Source organism: Lacerta agilis, chromosome Z, assembly GCF_009819535.1.
Source record: "Lacerta agilis isolate rLacAgi1 chromosome Z, rLacAgi1.pri, whole genome shotgun sequence".
Taxonomy (NCBI): domain Eukaryota; kingdom Metazoa; phylum Chordata; class Lepidosauria; order Squamata; family Lacertidae; genus Lacerta; species Lacerta agilis.
The window spans coordinates 25612010-25632946 of NC_046331.1; the positions used below are offsets into that span (position 1 = coordinate 25612010).

The 20937-nt window shown below is 40.9% G+C and overlaps 1 protein-coding gene across 14 annotated transcripts in view; it reads left to right on the forward strand.

The window, feature by feature from the left end:
* TENM1 (teneurin transmembrane protein 1) overlaps positions 1-20937 on the forward strand; it is a 379169-nt gene that overhangs the window by 241287 nt on the left and 116945 nt on the right. For 11 of the 14 annotated variants that reach the window (XM_033137208.1, XM_033137217.1, XM_033137213.1 and 8 more), the window contains 2 exons: positions 8047-8241; positions 19931-20077. In XM_033137208.1, the coding sequence (XP_032993099.1) occupies positions 8047-8241; positions 19931-20077 (342 nt within the window). The remainder of the gene's footprint in view (positions 1-8046; positions 8242-19930; positions 20078-20937) is intronic. The other 3 variants (XM_033137214.1, XM_033137219.1, XM_033137220.1) reach the window with 1 other exon arrangement.

A 20937-nucleotide genomic window follows, 5' to 3' on the forward strand; every position in this document is an offset into this window, starting at 1 on the left:
AGGCAAGGTGAGGTGGCTGCCTCAGGCGGCAGGATCCACCAAGACAGCAGATCCAGATGTCAGTCTTTCTTCCCTCCTTGTTCGTGATGTAGGTCTTTCCTTACCCATTTTCCCCTAGTGGTGGGGGAGGAACCATTTTGGAGTCCACCTCAGGTGCCAAAATGCATTGGGCAGCCTCCCTAACAACCATAGAAATCCACTTCTTAATAAAGGTACTCTTTCTCAGGCAACAAAATATAAGTGCCAAATCTCAAAAAGGTTGATGTTACAACAACAGTGTGCCATGCTGATAGAGTCACAAATATATACCGTATATTTAGAATTTACTGAGAATGTCAAGTCTTGTCTATACCTGCATTTCGTTTGTATCATCCAGACCCCTAAGGGTGGTGGTTTGTGCTATGACACACTTCTATTGTTTGATTACAGTCTGTTACATTAATACATTTTCTACAGAGATAAATAGAGAGCAATAAAGAAAGAAGTATTGCTATTTATGACACCTAAAAACAGAAGCAAGCCTGGTATAAAATTACATAGCTGTCAGCACCTTTTATATCATGCCTTCATTTATATATTTATTATAGTTGTATTGTCTGTGCTAAAAAAATTGCTTATGATAACAGGTTTTGTTCAAACATTTAAAAAATAATATTGTTTGTACATGAAATTGCTATTTTGCCCATGCAACTATTATTCAGTTAATAAACAATCATTTGTTGCTGACAAGGCGGGGAATTTTCTTCTACCAGCCCTCAAAACTGACATTTTAAATCAAAACAGACTTCATTATTTTAGATTGCACTTACAGAAGTGTCGTTAAAATTGTCTGTCAGGTTAAGTGCAGTGTAACTTTTTTTAAAAAAAGAAGTATTGGAAATGAACTTGAATTGCACAAAGAAGCTTTCTTGGACATATTTCATTTACATAGTGTATTTATAACATTTAAGGAGTTTGAGTTTTAATCAATAGATGAGCTGTGCCCACTGACCCATCAACTAAAGCTTCAGTTGAGTCACCACCTTCAGTTTGATCAATTAAATTGCAATAAATATGTGAATTACCAAAGCTTCAATAGCACCTTTCTGTCAGTATCATTGACAACAAAAGGTACCCCTTCTAGAAGCAAAGGCTATCTTTAATATGTCCTGTCTTACTCACTGTTAAGTAAAACACAAAGACCAAAATAGTCTCAAGAAATAAACAAGTTTGCCCTTTACTCAGAGCCCTAATCAATTCAAATTGCCTCTATTAATTAATCAATTTAAAGCTTTAAGGAATTAATCTATCATTCAACCAATTAAATCTTCCTGTCATGCTAATGACACAGGCAGAAATTGTATATAGTGACCCATTAGACTTGCCAGAGGCAAAATTATTTCAGTTCCAGGATCACTGACTAGACCTGTAGCATTAAGGGAGCTAAGAAACAGACTGATGATTCTCTGCAGACATAGGCTATTCCCCTCCCCTTTATATTGCCTTTTATCTTTCAAATTGCAACAGTGATCTTCATTCCAAATTAAGTATCTTTTTGCAGGAAACATAGCTTGGGAAAGGTCACAAACAGTTGCTTTCAATCTTGGGCATTTTAAAAGCTTGAAGCCACTCCTTTCATTATTTCAAGTTCATCTTTTCTTGCCACTCTTGGGAGATTAGGACTGGTGGTGGAAAAAAAGTGGCACTTCACACCCCCTCTATGTTCCTGTCTTAGTTTCATTATCTTTCTTGGGCTCATGACTTTGAGACTGGGGTGCAGCTTGAGAACTAAATTAAAGTTATTTAGTTATTTAAGTGGGCTCTCTATCCATATCTGTCTATTGCAGCTACACTTCCTTTGAAGCAAATATAAAATGTTTCTCACAGGCTTTCGCAGTCAATAATTCATGAGGCATCAGTCCTTTGAGGCAAGGCAATAACTTTCCTGTATGCTCCATATTCTCACATTCATCCTTGTAGAAATCAATGTGTGAATGGTGGGCCAGAGTCATGCCTGTTGCTGGTCCTGCCCTTGCTTTCCATGTACTCAAAGTCCCTACGTTGGAATACGCCTGCATACATGGATATATGACACTTCTTATATGTGTGCTCCATTCTTTCTATATATGTAGCACATGGATGCATGTGCTCAGGAGTATTTGCATACCACCTATGTGCACACAGGACTTTTGAGTTTGCAAAGATTGAGGAAAAAAGATTGAGGGTGTGCTAATTGTTGGACTTCACAATCCCTTTTTAGGAGAAGAGCCATAGCTTAGTGGTACAGCATATGCTTTGCATGCATAAGGTCACTGGGTCAATCCTTGGCATCTCCAGGGACAGCAGGGACAGACTCCTGTCTGAAACCCTGGAGAGCTGCTGCCAGTCAGTGTAGACAGTAATCTGACTCAGTATACGGCAGCTTCATGTAATCCTATGTCCTATGAAGTAACACTACAGCAGTCATATAATTTGCAACCTAGGACAGAAACAATGAATTTCTTGTAATTTCATTGTAATATTATTTGCATACAAAACCCCTGTGCAGGCATTATCCAAATCCAGAAATACAATACAGCCATTGTGAAGAATCAATATGAGCTTGCTAGCTGCGTCCTCATCACTCTCCATGATTTCAAGAGCAACATTCTGAAGCAGTGAGATTCTATACTCATGGAAGCTCCTTATATTATGCAGAACCTTGGGAAATCAGGTTCTACATTGTGTGGGATGGAATCCTCCATTGAGTAGAAGAAATCTGCACATTTCAGTCAATCACCCTTCAACTCAAAGCTTGCATGCTCACACTAAATCTTCCTCCTTCACCTCCTTTGTATTATTGCAATTTATTACTTGCTCTTCACCCCCCTTGGGGACCCAGGTGGCGCTGTGGGTTAAACCACAGAGTCTAGGGCTTGCTGATCAGAAGGTCGGCGGTTCGAATCCCTGCCACGGGGTGAGCTCCCGTTGCTCGGTCCCAGCTCCTGCCAACCTAGCAGTTCGAAAGCACGCAGTGCAAGTAGATAAATAGGGACCGCTCCGGTGGGAAGGTAAACGGCGTTTCCGTGCGCTGCTCTGGTTCGCCAGAAGCGGCTTTGTCATGCTGGCCACATGACCCGGAAGCTGTCTGCGGACAAACGCCGGCTCCCTCGGCCTATAGAGCGAGATGAGCGCCGCAACCCCAGAGTCGGACACGACTGGACCTGATGGTCAGGGGTCCCTTTACCTTTTACTTCACCCTAAGGTTCTAGGGAGGGTTACAACCATTAATACACAACATTGGATAGTTTAAAACAACTCAGAATAACCAAAAATAAGATGAGTCCTAAAAATATACACCAGAAGTGTCAACAGCCAGGGTAAAGCATTTGCTGAAAAAGATTGCTGGACTAGATAAGTCTTTGGCCTGATGCTGCAGCAAGACATGTCTTCTGTCAGAATATCTTCCTCATACCATGCCATGTTATACCTGCATATCTAAGATTATTTTAGGCATAGTTTTAAAATAGTTTTTCTTTATATTTATCTGTATTTTATGGAGCATCTTGGGACAGGTGCTTTTGATTAAGAAGTCTATATTTTCCTCCAAATAAATAAATTTAAACATATCAGCCTAAGATTATTCTCAGAGATCTCCTTGATCTTCTGGCCACTGCAGAATTACTTCTGAAGGCTTTGTAGTGTGAGACCCACCTGCACTGCACATTTAAATAAGTATCATACCACATTAAACAGCCATGGCATCCCCCAAAGAATCATGGGAACTGTAGTTTGTTAAGTGTGCCCCTCACAAAACTCCAGTTCTCAGAGCAGTTCAACAGTCAATCCCTCTTCCCACGGAACTCTGGAAATTATAACTGTGTGAGAGGAATAGGGGTCTCCTTACAACTCTCAATTACCATTTAGTAACTACACATCCCATAATTCTTTGGGACTATTAAAACTGTATGATGTTGCTTTAAATGTATATTGCAGAGGGGGCTCAGTTCAGCCATAATTTGAATTTAAGGCTGCCTTTTAATCTACAAAATATGGCATACGTAATTTTGGAGACCTTTGATAACTCAGTCTTCTAATTTGTTTAATAAATTTATAGAATATGATTAGATCCAACATCCAAGAAATTAACTGAGCTAAAATTACATGGATCTTCTTATATGTGGATAATGCAAATTATCCACATATAATAGTGGTATGTCAGAGACTTCTTCCAGTGAGAAGTGAAAGGTGGGATGTGATGAGGTCGATGGTAGCTATTTTTATATTTGTCCCTGATGCAGCTGCTCAACAACAACAGGGAAATCAAAGCTACGGGCTGTCAAGGGTTTCTGTTTTCCCTCTGGCCCCTGGTTAGAGACAGCAGTTGTATTGCTACTTCTGTCTTGGTGTACTGCCCTCTGGATCCTCAGTGAGACTTTGCCACAGGAAATACTATGCAACAGCCTTTTAAGTTAGTAAGATAAATTTTATATTGTAAATTGCCCTGTGATCCTCGAAGGAAGGGTGGTATAGAAGTTTAATAAATAATACATAATAGTGTGATCCTATGCATGCCTGCTGAAAAGTAAGTCCCGGCTTACTCTCAAACAAGTGCATAGGATTTATTACATTGATTTATGTTCTATTAATCAATTGAACTACCTTTAGGACTGCCTCTCACCATATGAACCCAACTGGACCCTGCCATTGTAAATTGAGGCCCATTTTCATATGTTCCCTCCGTGGGTGGTCATGAGGGTGGCAGCATGAGAGCAGGCTTTGTCAGTGGTGGCTCCCTGTTTGTGGAATGCCCTCCCCAGGGAGACTCGCCTGGCACCATCGTTATATATCTTGAGATGCAAGGCAAAAACAGTCCTTTTTGGTTAGCCCTTGGGCATTTTTGCATGGGTGGCATGTTTTAATCTAATTTTTACAAATAGAATTGTCTTTTAGATTTTGTTATGCTGGTGTGTGTGTGTGTGTGTGTGTTTGCCTAAAATATTGTACAGTCATGCCTCATGTTGAGTACGCTCCATGTTGTGTACGTTCGGGATACGCACTCCCGCACCCCGGAAGAGTTTTTCGGAGCGCGCAGGATCGTGTGCGACCATCAGATGCACAGAACGCTTCTGCGCACTTCGCGCATGCGCAGAAGCACTCAAATTGCTCGACTTCCAGGGGTTTTCTGTTTGTTTTTTACGTGTGTTTGAGTTACACACGCCCGCGTTACTCATGGTGACCTGGAACGGATTGCGTGCATAACCCGGGGTTCCACTGTAAATTGCTTTGGGTTGGCAAAAAAGCAAATAATAAAATGTTATTATTATTGAAGTGCTTTATTTTATCTGTCCTGCATCTTTCAACATTCAGCTTCATTTGGTGCCCATGACTTCTAGTGTTGTGAAAGTGGGAGGGAAAACTTTTCTGTATACAGACCGTGCATAATTTTATAAAATTCTGTCATTTAACCTTTTACTCGCCTTTTTTTCTAATCTAGAAAGTCCCATGCATTGCAACCATTCTTCATAGGGCAGTCACTCCACCCCCCTGATCATCTTGGTTGCCCTTTTATGAACCTTTTTCCAGCTCTTCAATATCCTTTTTGAGTTGAGGTGACAAAAACTGCACACAGTATTCCAAATGCAGTCACACCTTAGATTTGTATAACAGCATTACGATAGCAGTTTTATTTTCAGTTCCCCACTCCCCTAATGATTACTGAAATAGAATTTGCCTTTTTCACAACTACCACACATCTTCATTGAACTATCTACTATGGCCCCAATGTCTCATTCCTGGCCCATCACCTCTAGTTCAGACCCCCTAAGTGTAAATGTGAAGTTAAGAGTTTATTTTTTCCCCTCAACTGTCATGTGAGAGCCTCTCATGAAAAAATCAACTTGCTAGGCTGCTTGCTTTAACGTAGTATTTATTATACAGTCGTACCTCGGGTTACATCCGCTTCGGGTTACATTTTTTTGGGTTACGTACTCCCGTAATCCGGAAGTGTTTTTTGCCCCCCCCCCCCGGTGTGGTCTGCGCATGCGCAAAGCGCAATATCGCCATTCGGGTTACGTACTTTTCAGGTTACAAACTGCACCCCAGAACCAATTAAGTACGTAACCTGAGGTACCACTGTATACATATTTACAAAGCAGAGCTCATTTCTCAAGGATCCGACCCCTCACTGTCAGTTACCAGCACTGCTCGCTTGCGGGACCGCCCCCAACATAATAGTTTGGGCAAACCCCTCCGCATCTCTCCGCATTCTCCTCCCATCTCTCCGCTGCTGATGGAACGGCCAACTCTCCTTCCGTCCCTGAGCCGCTCCACCACAGCTGGTGCTGACCCTCCGCAACATCCTGGGCTCCCTCCTCCACCTGACGGTTTCCGCTTAACCCTTTCTCCTCCCTCTCCTCTTGTTCCTCTCTACTACTCTCCACAGCCTCTGTCTCGCTCCTTTCTTCCCCTCCCTCTGTTCCCAACCTTCCTCTGACTGTCCTATGACATCCACATGCATCCGTTTACATTTGTTTACATTGAACTGCATTTCCCATTTTAGCACCCATTCACTCAGTTTGGAAACATCCTTTCTGGAGCTCTTCACAACTTATTTTATTTTAATGGTCATTGACAATTTAGCATCGCCAACAGTCTTGGCCACCTCACTACTAATTCCTAATGAGATTGTTTGTGAATAAGTTAAAAAAAAACACCTACCAATACTACTAATAATAATAACTAAAAAACCAAAACCTAGGTAGATGCAAGAAAAAGAGACTTCTTTTCATCTCTGGAACACAGCCAAATGCTAGGACCATAAGAACAATAATTCACGTCATGGGTGAAGGAAGAAAAAGGCTTTTGGCAACCATAATGTTTGCACCCCCTGGTATGACAATCGGAACGGCCAGTTTCCTGATAACCAAATTGCCTTGTACTCACCCTACAGATTCAAGAATGTGGAAGCCCATATTGTCACACATTTCTCTTCTGAGTGACGGAATAAAGAGGATTTGACTGGTAGCTTTAGTTTGGAGTTATTATTTTCTAGGCTCAGACCTATTTAGGGATTCAGAAGAGAAATCCAGAGTTGCAGATCTTTACAAGCTCACCTTCCCAACCCGTCTGAAAATAACCTCCTAGTGGATTCAAAACTGTCAGGCAATAAAGCTTTTATCCTTTGGATTTATTATTGCTTCAAAGTAATCCCTCCTGAACCTTCCCTATGTGCTTCCTAGGTCCAATGAGCTGGGTGCTATTTCAGAAGTGTGGTCCAAAGGATTGTGGAATTATATATGATATATTGTGCAATCATGTATGTGTGTATGTTTGAGAATCTCTTTCCCAATTTAATGAGCCCTGATCTCCTAACTGGCTCGGGGCTGCAGTGGCAATTGCTGTCAGGTGAGGAACAGGAGGAGGAGAACACTCATGGCAGGGTGAAGCCTGAGAGGTAGGGTAAGGCCTCCACTCCATTATGTCTAGGGGCTGGAGGAAGGGGAGATATCTCACTGGCTCCCAGTTGTGCCCCATCCATGTTGCAGGGGGATTCATTAGCAGTGTGGAGGGAAGGGTTTCAACCTGCCAGGAGGGGAGACTAATAATAACTAAAAAGGTGGAGCCAGAGGGGCCAACCTTCATCCTGTCACCAAGGAACAAGCACCACCTCCACTCCTGGGAACTGACCCATACTGTATTGCTTTTTGCAGTAATGTCTGCTTCCAAGCACACCTGTCTCAAAGGGTGGGTCTCACAAGTGAGCATGACATGCCTCTCCTTTGACAGCAGGTGGAAGGGCCATTCCCATTTGTCAAGACATCTTTGTAGCTTTTGTGTGGTCTCAGACCCCCTGGTTGTTGTTCTCTAGTTGACCCTTTGGTGTTCTGAACCTGTAGCCTGACCATTGCAGGCCTTAAATAAAACTTTATTGCTCCCCTGTATGAACATCTGTGGTTTGGGAACCAAGACACCCACCCCATTGAACAAACTTGGCCTCGCTTTCAAGAAAATGCAGATGTGAACATTCATCTTTCATTGTTATTCCTTTCTTAAATTAACTGGGTCTGCTACTTTCTATTTTCAAAGAACTCTGCATACTGGATTGTGGCAGCCATGGTGTTTGTGCAAGAGGAACCTGCCAGTGTGAAGAAGGCTGGGTAGGCCCAACATGCGAGGAGCGCACATGTACTTCTCACTGCACTGAACATGGGCAGTGCAAAGATGGAAAGTGTGAATGCAGCCCTGGATGGGAAGGGGACCATTGCACCATTGGTGAGTTGGGTGCGTACCATTGAGGTTTTTTCTACAATCAAGCAGTATAATTTTTTTATTAAATAAATAGGTTAATTATGTGCATGCTTAAACTGTCTCACCTATGTTGGGCTGGGGGGATTGTGCTGTGTTTGCACACTGACTTTGGAAATCTCTCCCCCTTGATGCATGGACAGCAATGCTGTTGTTGGTCTTCTGTCACCTAGTCAACTCCTAGTCAACTTCCCAGCTTTTTGATGACTTGCTCAGCCTACTCTCGGGTGTTAGGTTGCCTTTGTTCATAGTCCTTGTTATTTTTATTTTTAAATTGTATCTGGTTTTTATTGCTGGTAACTGCTTTTGGACTTTTGGTACACACACACACACACACACACACACACACCAGTTCAGGTTGGGATTAAACAGACAACTGGATAATTCAAAATAGCATTTGACAGGTAGCAATAAGACAACACACATCCCTGCAAACATGGTACATTTAGCTCATACTGGTTTTAGTTTGTTTTTTTATTACAATATTTATGTCTATTGCCTATTGCATGCATTTCAAGGTGGTGTACAGTTGTATAATAAAATATGCTACAAACGTATACAAAACCAATCAAAATAAAGTTCAGTAGCTTATACTGAATGTACAGAATGATAGATTGTGCTCTGCATACTGATAGTGTCACTAGTCCAAACATTTTAGAACTGGTGAAAGAAAATGTCTGAAAATTGTGACATTGGAAGCAAATGAAAGACCAGATGAAGTTGACTATTGAGCCATGACTGAACAGAGCCTTGTTACGCTACAAGTAGGTCTAGGTTGTGCCTGACGCAAAGAGGATGAAACACCATAGCCAGGAGGAATAAAGGCAACATATTTGTTGAAATTAAACATTGGAACAGTTTTTCTGCTCCACGGAAGAGACCAGGAAAGAGCTGTAACCTGGTCCAGTTGCTGGTAATCCACCTGGCAGGGAGGTGGTGTTGGGAAGAGGCAAAAGTCCCTCAAGCAATGTCCTACTAAATCAATTTCTCTTGGAAATACATGTTATTTGCCTCTTCCACCTCTTATATATTCCCCTTGGGGAGGGAAACTCCCTTGCAGATCCAGCCAGCCAGCTCTGCAGTGACTCCAGCAGCTGATTATAGATGAAATGCTGCCTTAAGATAGAGTGAGCTATTTTTTCCCTTTTAGGAGAGTAACCAGAAGACAAGGTATGGTAGTATTTTCTTCCCCAGTACAATCCAAGGGAGGTGCCCAAATTAAACATTACTAGAACTCTTAGCTATAACACCAGGTCAACTATGGGAGAATTTGTGTGAGGAGCCTGTGGGATCTCTTTCCTTGAAAGTCAGTAAGTCAAACTTGTTAGGTGTCTGGAAGTAGTTTAGACTGAGCTCCATTGTGTAGAAGAGGGTTTTGGCCAGATGAAGCTTATTATGGAAAGTGGGCCAGGTGCCCTTTTTCATACCAGGCAGCCCAGTTTTCCCAGCACTGTCTGAGCTGTTGTACTCTTGCATTGTTTGTCCAGAATTGTAAATTGTGTGGTGGGTGGTAAACTTCCTTTTTCATAACAAATCAGCAAGCTCACAGGTCATCGCTGCTGTGCACCATTAATTGAATCATCAAATGCCCCTGGGAAAGAAAACAAAACGTCTCTCTCAATGGGTTCATGGGGCATCCATACCGCCCTGCGCAGAGCTGACCAAGCAGCTCTCGCTTGACATCGCTCGCCCGCCGCCACTTGTAACAGCCGCTGCCGCTTAGAAGTAAGTCCACGCGAGCGTGCACCCGCCGCGTGCCCGCGTGCACCCGCCACTTCAACAGTTTCACCCGGCTGCCCGAAGTCTCTGCACTCCAAGTCCCAATGGTGTCCGTGGGGCACATGCGCACTAGTGCAATTAAATGCATGTAAATTGTGGGCTTACTGTATTTTGAGTGGAGAATTAATTAGCTTTCCTCCTGTGAAATTTAATTATTTCTAAATTTGTATCTACAAAGAGATCAGTCTATGCAATTCAGATAAGTCAATATATGCAAATTTATGCAAATTGAGATACATTTTTTCTTTTTAAAATCACATTTTCAGTGGTGCATAGCTCCCTTTTTGGGGATACGAAGCCAAGGGACATAGTGTCTATGGAAACCAGGGTGCCCACCACTACATCCTGTGGTGCCCTCAAAAGGTCTCAGTAAGTCTTTGTTGAAAAAAACACAGCTCCTTGCTAAATTTGGGTTTTCCCTATTCTTCCCTAAACATTCCCACATTTTGTTGGCTGCTAAGGTTGGTCACCCTCCCTCCCTTCCATTCTGGACAAAGTACTTCTCTCTTGAGAGCAAGTGCCTCAGTGGCTGCTGCTGGCACTTGTCTCTTTTTCTACTCTTCTCAAAGTGGCATCCATTTTGTGACTGGCACCAATGCTACTCTCTCCAAATTCCAAATGTGCCCACTGACCAAAAAACGTTGGAGACTCCATTGCTAGGTGGGCACCCTAATTAATAGGGCTGGAAAAGTCATCTACTGGAATTTTCCCTTCTAAAAAACTACCGAAGGCACAAGAGCACCGTTCTGTTTTGCTTCTGCTTGCCCTAATTGAGTTCCTTTTCACGGATTCTGTGTGAAATAATACTGACATAACCATTAGAAAACATACATCCCATTTTGGTTTCATTTAATAGAAGCTCTGTGAGACCAATATCATCAGACAGTTTAAATAATTCCTATATTCTGTCCCTTCACTTTACAGGATTTAAATATTGTGCTAGTTATTAAAGACGTCCCTTTCTCTCCTTCCCTTCTACCCCAAGGCTAATTTCTAATGATATTCCTAATAAGAATCTAGAACTCACAGCTCTGTTCAGAAGTCATTGCTCAGCTGTGGAAATGTAACTGTTCAATTTTAATGAAAAATGATACATTTTCTCCAAGACATTTAATAGTGTAGCCTTGGCAAAATGTCATCTAGATGTTCCCAAAGTTGTTGTTTTAAACCCATAAAGGTTTTAATTGCATGCAGGAGACTTGGGTGCCTGCATTTATAGAAACAAGTTGGCCAGATACCAGCTCTTTTTAAATACACTGGCTCCTTCTTAATTCACTTGCAGGCATATTCTCTGTTTGATTACTGAATTTCCTTTGAACACCAGCAAAAACAAAAACCCTAAACTTGTCTTTCTTGTGCTCTTGGTTACATTTTAAATAAAAATCCAGTTATAATTAATCCAGGCATCTGGTTGGCAACAGCAGGATGCTGGACTAAAATGACTTCTTTCTGGTATGAGCTCTTTATGTTCTCATGCAGGGGTGCCAACTTGAATAAAATATTGGGGTGGGTGGGTGGGTAGGTAAGCCCCGCCTCACATAAACTGATCATAAGATGTGGCACACGCACACCATTTAAATGGCAATGCCCATCAGTTTTGGGGGGACCAGCTCCCTCAAATATTTTATGGGGGGGAGGGACCTCAGCCCCTAGGAGCTGGCTCCTGTGATCACATGCATTGATTAAATAATTTATTCATTTATGCAGTGTACAGACTGTGTAACAGAAAAATCTCTAAGCACCTTGCAAGAAAAATCTCTAAGCACCTTGCAGGAAAGGATGCAACTATAAAAACACAAAGCTAAAATCTAAAGAAATGCAAAAAAAAAATTGCAGTAAAATATTAAATCACAGCACTGAGCAGCTGCTGGAGGTGGGGGGACTTTTCAACAACCAGAGAAAGCCCGACTGATGAAGGAGAGCAGGATCTCACTTCTCGGGATTGAATGCAGAACAGAGAGAAGCAGATGACTGTAGGAATTAGATGCCGTTAGATATGGAAACTTCATGGATCGAGCAGGGAGGCATGATCCCGCTCTACCTTCATGCGCTCAGTCATTGCCGGGGTTCGGTGCTGGAGCTCCTCGTGCGTAAGCTTAAGCTGCCCACGCACGAGGTACCAGTAGCGGGGAAAAGCGGCCAGCGTTCCACGTGCTTATGAGCACGGGCGCCGGCCAAGTCTCACAATCTGAAGGAAGCTGAGTAAGACGGAAAATGACTCCGAAGGTGTGTGAGTTCTTGAATGCCTTCTAACTAAAATAATGCCTCGAAAACTAATGGATGCCTCGAAAACCAATGGATGCCTCGAAAACCAATGGATGCCCTGAATCTGAACCAGGAAAACCAAACTAAGGACGTTATCTAAGTTTTGGTTAAAGTTAAAAAAAATCTTTAAACCTTTTTCCTTTTCCCCCAAAAGAACGACAGACACCGAGTATATCTTTTAGTGGCTTTGGCAAAACCCGCGTAGGCTCGTTTCTTGCCCTAAGCTAAATTTCCCTAAGCTCTCAGTCCCTGCGCGCCCAATCTTCCGCGATACTAAACTAAATAATACTAAACCGAAATATCTTCCGCGAATCTAGCCCTAGGCTAAACCTAAGAGCCTAACTAAAGCTAAACCGAATATCTTCCGCGAACTAAACCTAACTAAAAGAAAAACCCATCCAACCCAACCAGCCCGCTCCCAAAATCCCTTAAACTAAACTTGACCTAACTGAAAGAACTAAAGAAGAACGTGCCCAAGCGGGGAGCCTCAGCCTTTTATTTGGGAACAGATGTGACATCACGATTGACACCCCAGCCAATAAAACCACTGTTGCTGCCCTCCAAAAAGGCGGGAAGCAGGGTTAACGCTCATTGATAACTTTGAAACATTACCGGGACTACAAATTAAAGGCGGATTAATCTTATTGGCAAACCGACTGTTCATTCTTACTTTCACTTTCGCTTTCACGCGTAAGGATACAAAAAGTAGTTCTCAATAACCATTAAAATAAACAATTAACCGCGGATCTTTTAACGGATCCACGCAGTGTATTCCGACAGTCATTTCATGAGTAGAATGTGGGGACATTCTGTTGGGTATACAAAAAAAGTATCAGGTGTTATAATGAATATAATACAACAAAACCAAAACACCAAACCGGCTTGCAAATATAAGGAACAGTTACTCAGTTAAACACACTGAAGTGCAGTGTGCATGTCAAAGCCTGGAGATACTTATGTACAAATAGTCAACTAGTGGCACAACTCTGCCGATAATGTATCTAATAATAGTGTCATAGCGCAGTGAAAATACGCAAAAGGTGCTGCAGATAGTTCTCAACTGGACACGCAAAGTCATATAAGAGGGAACGGTGGCAAGAAAGGCTTCATCACATAGCCATATGTAGAGGCAGGGGTCATACATGGTGGTGGTCACAGACAGGCACCTTCTCACCATCCCTCGACGAAAATGGATCAGAAGACCGGTATTCCAAATGTTAATCAGGTTTCGCTACAGCTTCTTCAGTTCATAATACTAAATAATACAAAGTAACATTCCAGTCTCAGTGAACGAAGAGATAAATAATATATGCGCATTAACCATATCATGTTATATCTTACCTATAAACTCAACACGATACATCAGCAATATAAGTTCTTCACAGGCACAGCAAGTAAACAACAAATGTGGCAAAGCAATTTAAATACATTTCAGATAATTGGCTGAACCACACCAATATAACAGGTGTGTAAAATCATTCCTCACAGATCATTAAAGGTACAGCAACAATTCTCTGCTATTGATCAGAATTCATATGTAACATCCAAGATCAAACTCTTTATTCAATCCTTTAGGAGACTGGAATATTAATGTACACTCTTGTTATAGCAAGGCTTTACGTACATCAGCTGTTCTAAAAGGTAATTTTTAAAAAGTCCATAGAACGAAAAAACTCAAATCATTTTCAGTATGGGCCTTTTGCTGAACATGCTGAACTAATGGGGCATCTGTACAAGCGTTGTGTATCCTTGATCTGTGTTCCGAGATTCTAGTCCTAATAACACGTGTGGTGCTTCCTACATATAGAAACCCACATGCATAATGAATACAGTAGACACAGTTTTTTGTTGAACAATTTGTAAACTGTTGCAAAAAAATTGTTTTAACCATTTGATGTGTTAGTAAAAGATTTCACAGGCAACGCAAATCTGCAGCATGTGCAAGTGACCACATCTGTAGTGCCCTTTCAATGTAGTGTTGGGGTCATTATTATGATATTCAAGCAGGTCAGTATGAGAAAGAACATCCCTAAATGATCTTGTACGTCTTTTACCCAAAATAGGCATATTCTCACAGCCTGGAATGTGGGAAATAATGTGCCAATGTTGTTTAATAACTCTTTCAATGGAAGAAGTCTGACAGTTGTACTCAATCGAACCAAAGATCCTGTCATGTTTATTTTTAGATTTTGGTACCAACAATTCTTGTCTTGATGTTCTTTGAGCCCTTTCAAATTCTGTTTTAATAATTTCTTGTGGATAACCCCCATCTCTTAACGAAGAGGAAAGGGATACAGCATTATTTTAAAAATCAGTCTTGAGAGAAGAATTTCTTTTAAGTCTGATGAACTGACTGAACGATAGACTGTTTTTTAATTGGACCAGATGATTAGAGTGATAATGGAGTAAAGAATTTCTATCAGTGTGTTTACGAAATGGACGTAAATGTTTAACATGTTCATTGTGTTGAATACCAAAGAATAATTCAACATCTAAAAAGGGAATACTTGTCTCGCTCCCTTTACCAGTAAATCTTAAATCTGTATCACATTGATTAAGCCAGATATCAAATTCTAAAAATATGTCTTGGTCCAGAACAAAAATTAATAATCAATGAATCGAAAATAAGCCAATAAGTGCTTCCTAAATGGATTTGTGTCATTCAAGATGTATTCCAAATCAAAGTGCCGTGTATAAGTGCAGGCAAGGGAAGGTTTAACTGAGTAAAATTGTTCCTTATATTTGCAAGCCGGTTTGACATTCTGCTGGGGGCATTGAGAGGCTACATTATACCAGGCATAACTAATTACATGTAAACTTAAATGTGTATGTTACATGCAGCATATGTATAAAAGAGGCAAACCCCATGCTGTACTATGTTTCCACGGCACAATTTTAGAAACGAATTTAAACATACATATCATTAAACAATTATATATATGTTTGCATGTATATGTTTAAAATGCTAGCTTAGGAAACTTGGAATGTGTAAGCGTATAGCATGCATGTAATATTATTTGTACAATAATGCATATACAGTCATATCTCGGGTTACAGACGCTTTGGGTTGCGCGTTAGGGTTGCGCACTGTGGCGAACCAAGAAGTACCGGAACAGGTTACTTCTGGGTTTCGGCACATGTGCAGAAGTGCTAAATTGCACTTTGCGCATGTGCAGAAGCACCAAATTGCAACCCGTGCTTTGCAGGCGTGGCGCTGCGGGTTGTAAACGCTGCAGGTTGCGAATGTGCCTCCCGCACAAATCACGTTCGCAACCCGAGCATCCACTGTATTAATACATATAGTATACTTGAATTTTGCATATATATTTTAAGCAAAAGGGCACTGCTTCTTGCTGAGATTAAGAAGCAAGACAGGGATTAGAAAAAAAATCATGTTGTTAATATCGACATCAGGATTTTCAGATAATTTCATCCCATATTTTATTACAACTTGCATCTACTGTGTCTTTGATGCTTCCAAACATCCACAAAAAACTGACATTCATACTTAAGGGGTTGGAGGCATCAACCTTATTTAACTCCAGCATGTCACCAATGGGATTGCACATGTAGCGGCCAGCTGCTATGCCACATATATATTTGGATCAGAGCCATCATATTTTGCTATTCAGTTCATGAGAAGAGTCCATGTTTCAAAAGATGATGAAACACTCCTGGACAGATAACAATAACTATTAAAAATAACTGCAGTTTATTTATTTCACACAATGTTACCGCTGCAAACCTTTTTTCTAATGGCCATTGAGATAACAAGATGAGATTAATGATATCTTCCATTCACAAAGGTAGCAAAACGACCTATTTTCAGTAAAGTAGAGGCACTTCATCTTAATCAACAGATGGCAAATTAATACTGAAAGGTTTGTGTATTTTCATTTAGGTACACAAATGCTGGTTCTGTTTTCTTCTGTGTTATGCTCATGACTTGTTGGAGGGAAGCTGTTAAGGAGTGAGCTTGAAAAGAAAAAGGAGAAAATGCAAACCATTTGGGGAAACATATGTTTGTAGTCCGTCTCCTTCTTCTGGGTCTCCCTGTGACTCAAGTCTGCAAAGCCTGAGGTATAGCTCTGTTGATGGGGCAAGGTTTAGGATACCGGTAGTTAAAAGCATGTGATTCAAAAAAATGTCGATGGCTCCATTTCCCGCTCATTTCTTTTTATTTATAAGCTTACTTCCCCCCCCCTCACCATAAGGTCCTAGGGTGACTTACAGCAAAGGAGTATAAAGTTATAAAACATAAAACTGTTAACAATAATAAAAACAAGTCAATCATTCCAAATGGAACACAGCAGTATACATCCAATAAAAGGTGGGTGCTACAAAACAAAAGATCTTCATTGACAAAGGCCAGGATAAAGAAGTAAATTCAGTTTACAGCAAGCGCTGTACAATGAAGGTGAAACAGGCACCTCAGTGGAAAAGGACTTACACAGCTTAGGGGCTGCCTCTATGGTTGTTGGTGACTTCTAACAAAACAGAAAAGGAGGCAAAAATAACATGTTTGTGTGTGGTCGGGATCAGAAATCAGTTAAGTGAATGCAATTTGCATTTGTTCATATCATCATTTTTCAGTGTGTTGTGAATGCCTTTTTTCCACATTGCTTTGATGTCTGCACTAAAATGAGTGTAAGTTACATAAATAGTTAAATAGTGCAAGACAAATGACAGTATTTGTTGGAAAGTGAACCGTAGGAGAATAGAAACAGTGCTGATGGTGACAAATAAACATTGGAATGGAAATCACTGCCTTCTTGCATCCCCAGCTGTCAGAGAGAAAGTTATCTTTTGAAGGACTTTCCCGCACACTTATGTGGGTGACCTAAGTATCAAGAAATCCCCTTCTGCAGATCTTAGTATTCAAGAAGCTTGGTAGGGATGAAGACAGCCGTTTTGATATTTGCCTTCCCCACACCCAGTCCATTGCTAGTCTCTAATTTCATAGTTTCATAGTCTTCTGGCAGGAGTCTTGTGGTGGACCTATTGATTCTTATTTGACAGAGTTCTTCTTTAGCCAGTTGTTTGAATTTCTACAGCTACAGATAATTCTGTCTGCCTTGCTAAGAGATGTTAGGAGTGCAGTATGAATGCTGAGAACTTGGTGTGCCCCCGCCTGCCCGCCCCCAGACACAGCTGCTGGCTCAGAGCTTATTGCCAATACTCAGGCTCACCAATCAATAGAACATAATTAAGCAACTTCAGAATGCTGCAGGCAAGCTCTGTTGAACACATCTGCTGGCTGAAACTCAAGCTGTGATGAGCATGTCATAGAAAGAGAGTGAATCCAAACCATTTATGGGTATTAAGGCTGCAGTCTTAAAACACGCTCACACCTCATTGAACATAACGGGACTTACTTCAGTGTAAACACACAAAGGACTGGACTGCAAGGTTGCAGTTCTTTTGGCATACTTAAAAGCAGGGACAGAGAAGCTTTTTTCAGCCTGAGGGCTGCATATGTGCTTGGATAACTCAGCAGAGCATGAGACTCCTAATCTGAGGGATGTGGGTTTGAACCCAGCATTGAGCGAAATATTCATACATTGCATGGGTTGGGACAGTGTTTTTATTTTTTAAAGGGGGTAGTCAAGGGTACGCAGTACCAGCACCTATTTAATTTTTTTGTTGTTGTTTTTTAAAAGTGTGGCACTTACTGTAACAACTTTATGGTGAGTACCAGCACGTATTTTTCTAGAAAAAAAGCATTGGCTTGGGACTTGATGACCCTTGTGGTTCCTCCCCACTCTACAGTTCTATGGTTCCTTTCTGCCAATGGTGGGTAGAGCCAGAGACAAAAGAGGCAGAGCAACAAATGCAAATTTTTAGTTTTGTACAGCATGCTAGTTTCTGAACATCCCCTTCTCTCTTCTACCCAGGCAAGCAAAAGGCATTTTCAGGGTTCACTGACATATTAATAAGGCAACATGCTATAGGAATATGTGCAGCATGGTGTGTGTGTGTGTGTGTGTGTGTGTGTGTGTGTGTGTAGAGAGAGAGACCAGCTGTAACTGGGGAGGGGCTGTGGTGTGTGCAGAGAGTCCTGCAGGCCAAACAGAGACTTGGTTGGCCCCTGGGCCTGAGGTTTCTCCACCCTGCTTAAAAAATAGAGAATTCCAAAAGAGTGTTACAAAAGACAAGGGTTACAAACCATCTAAAAAGCAAGTAGAATATGGTGTTTCAATTTGTTAGTTTGTGCAATCAATAAACCAAGGAAATTATAGTTATAGTTATAAATATAAAAAAGATATCTGAGAAGGTTAAGCCAATCATGAGTGAACTGGGGTTCTTAAGTGTACTAAACCACAGGGTTATATTTATTTCACTGAACCAGGTTTGAATTTTGATAAGCTGTTGAGTAAAATCAGTTATTCTCTGCAGGTTTTTTTATATATATATAATGGATCGGTCTATTCCAGTCTGTGTTAATTTCACATATGTTTATTCATTAGTCCTTTCAGTCTTATTTCCATATTAATCTGCATTTTTATTTTTTAAATCTGTATTAAAATTCATACATGAATTTGTATTTAAATACTTTAATATATGTACTTTATAAGAAAACACACACACACACACACACACACACATAATTTGCTCAATGTATGCATTTCTAAATGTTTTTTTATTGCTATAATACATTTTAGTATGTTCTTTGAGCTGAGAGCTGTATTGCAAAGTCAGAGAAGTTCAAAATCCAAAGATTATGTTCATTTCCATGCATTAGTCCAGGAGGTGAGAATCAAATTAGTTTGCCTAAAAATGTAAACCAGACAAATCTGTTCTTCATCCCTACCAGTACATGTGGTCCAGGGTGTGATCCATAAGCTGATCAGAGCACACTTATTTGGGAGCAAGCTTCATTTAGTACAGTGGGGCTCACTATGGGGTAAACCTGCATAGAATCAGGCTGCATGTTATTAGGGATACAGGAGAAATTTGATGCAGTTAACATTTAAACCTACCTAACTCACATTTTTCGAAACAGTATAAGATCTGAAACACAAACAGTATAAGATCTGAAACACAACTATCCTTTGAAATGCGGACTTCTCCAAATTTTACAGGGCAGTTATCCAACCAGGCAATGTGTGTGTGTGTGTGTGTGTGTGTGTGTATATATATATATATTTATATAGTGTTGTATATAGTGAAAATAACATACAAAGTGTGGAAAACTTACTTGTGAAAAAATGTATATACTAGACTGAAAGGAGAAATTTGCTCCATAATGCAGGTGAATTTTCAAGAGGACCATATACATATATATGTATGTATATAGTCAGAAATTGATGAGGAAATGTGAAGGACTGAACTTAAGATTGGAAAAATGAGAAACTGGTAGAATCTGTCAAAAATAGAGATTCACCCACTCTTACTAAGTGCTAGTTTCGAGCTTCCATTCAAGAAGCTCTAAAACAACTTTTCCTTCAGCTGATACTCATCTCTATTGACCATTTGCACAAACAGTATTCAGCTATGACAGAATGGTTGTATAGCAAGGAGAGTGGTGATATGTCACATTGGTAATAAAATTGATTGATTGATAAAAATTATCATGGACAATGATAATACATAAACTTTTGTTTAATTGTTCTCTTCCTAGATGGCTGCCCAGGTCTGTGTTATGGAAATGGAAGATGCACCCTTGATCAGAATGGATGGCACTGCGTCTGCCAAGTGGGCTGGAGCGGAATGGGATGCAATGTTGTCATGGAAATGATGTGTGGAGACAACATCGACAATGATGGAGGTACGGGCATGCTTTATGACCCCCCAAGTATTGTACAATTAGATCCTATGTATCGCCTTTCTGCTGTCTTACTACCCACCCCGCCGAGGGCCATCTGTAATCAAAAGTAACTTACCATTTAAGTTTTTAGTACTGATCCTGTTTTGACTAGCAAGTTTGTTGCTTGCTCATTTTTAAACTAATTTCATTCTTTTAATTTTCTGTTATTTGTGAGCCTATTTGGGGCTAAAAGCAACTATATCACATGAATATTTAAACTGGCAAATACACAAAGTTAAGGACCACACTTAGAGTGCACAGTTCAGACATGATTCTCTGAAGTGGGATAGTAATGTGTCCTCCCAACCATTTCGCCCCACCTCCAAGCGCTTCATCTTTGAATATGCATGTAACATTAAAGGCACCTCTCTCAATCTGAAACAGTGCAGCAGATGCACAGCTGTGGAGTGCTGATTTGAGCTTGTGGCGTACATCTGTGCCATGCTGGCAGGACGTAATGATAGCAGCCGTGTTCAGCTGATGCCCGTCGTGGCAAAAATCTCTGAGTTTTCTGGGAAATTGCCACATTTTACCACTTCTTTCATTTTATTCCCGTTTGCCTCTCCCACTTTGCTCCTTTGGCACAGCAGCCACAAGTTCCCTGATTGGGAGTGGCCCAAAATATCTGGAGGGCACCAGGTTGGCAAAGGATGATCTAAGATATTTCAAATTTGCTGAAAAGGTTCACACACACACACACACACGTGCTTTTGTATGCCCAGCTATTGTTCAAAAAGCAGCAGGGATGGTTCCATATAAACTGTCTGGAAAGCCTATGCTGAAATCTCTGTGTGACATTCTCACATTAGAGCCTCAGGCCC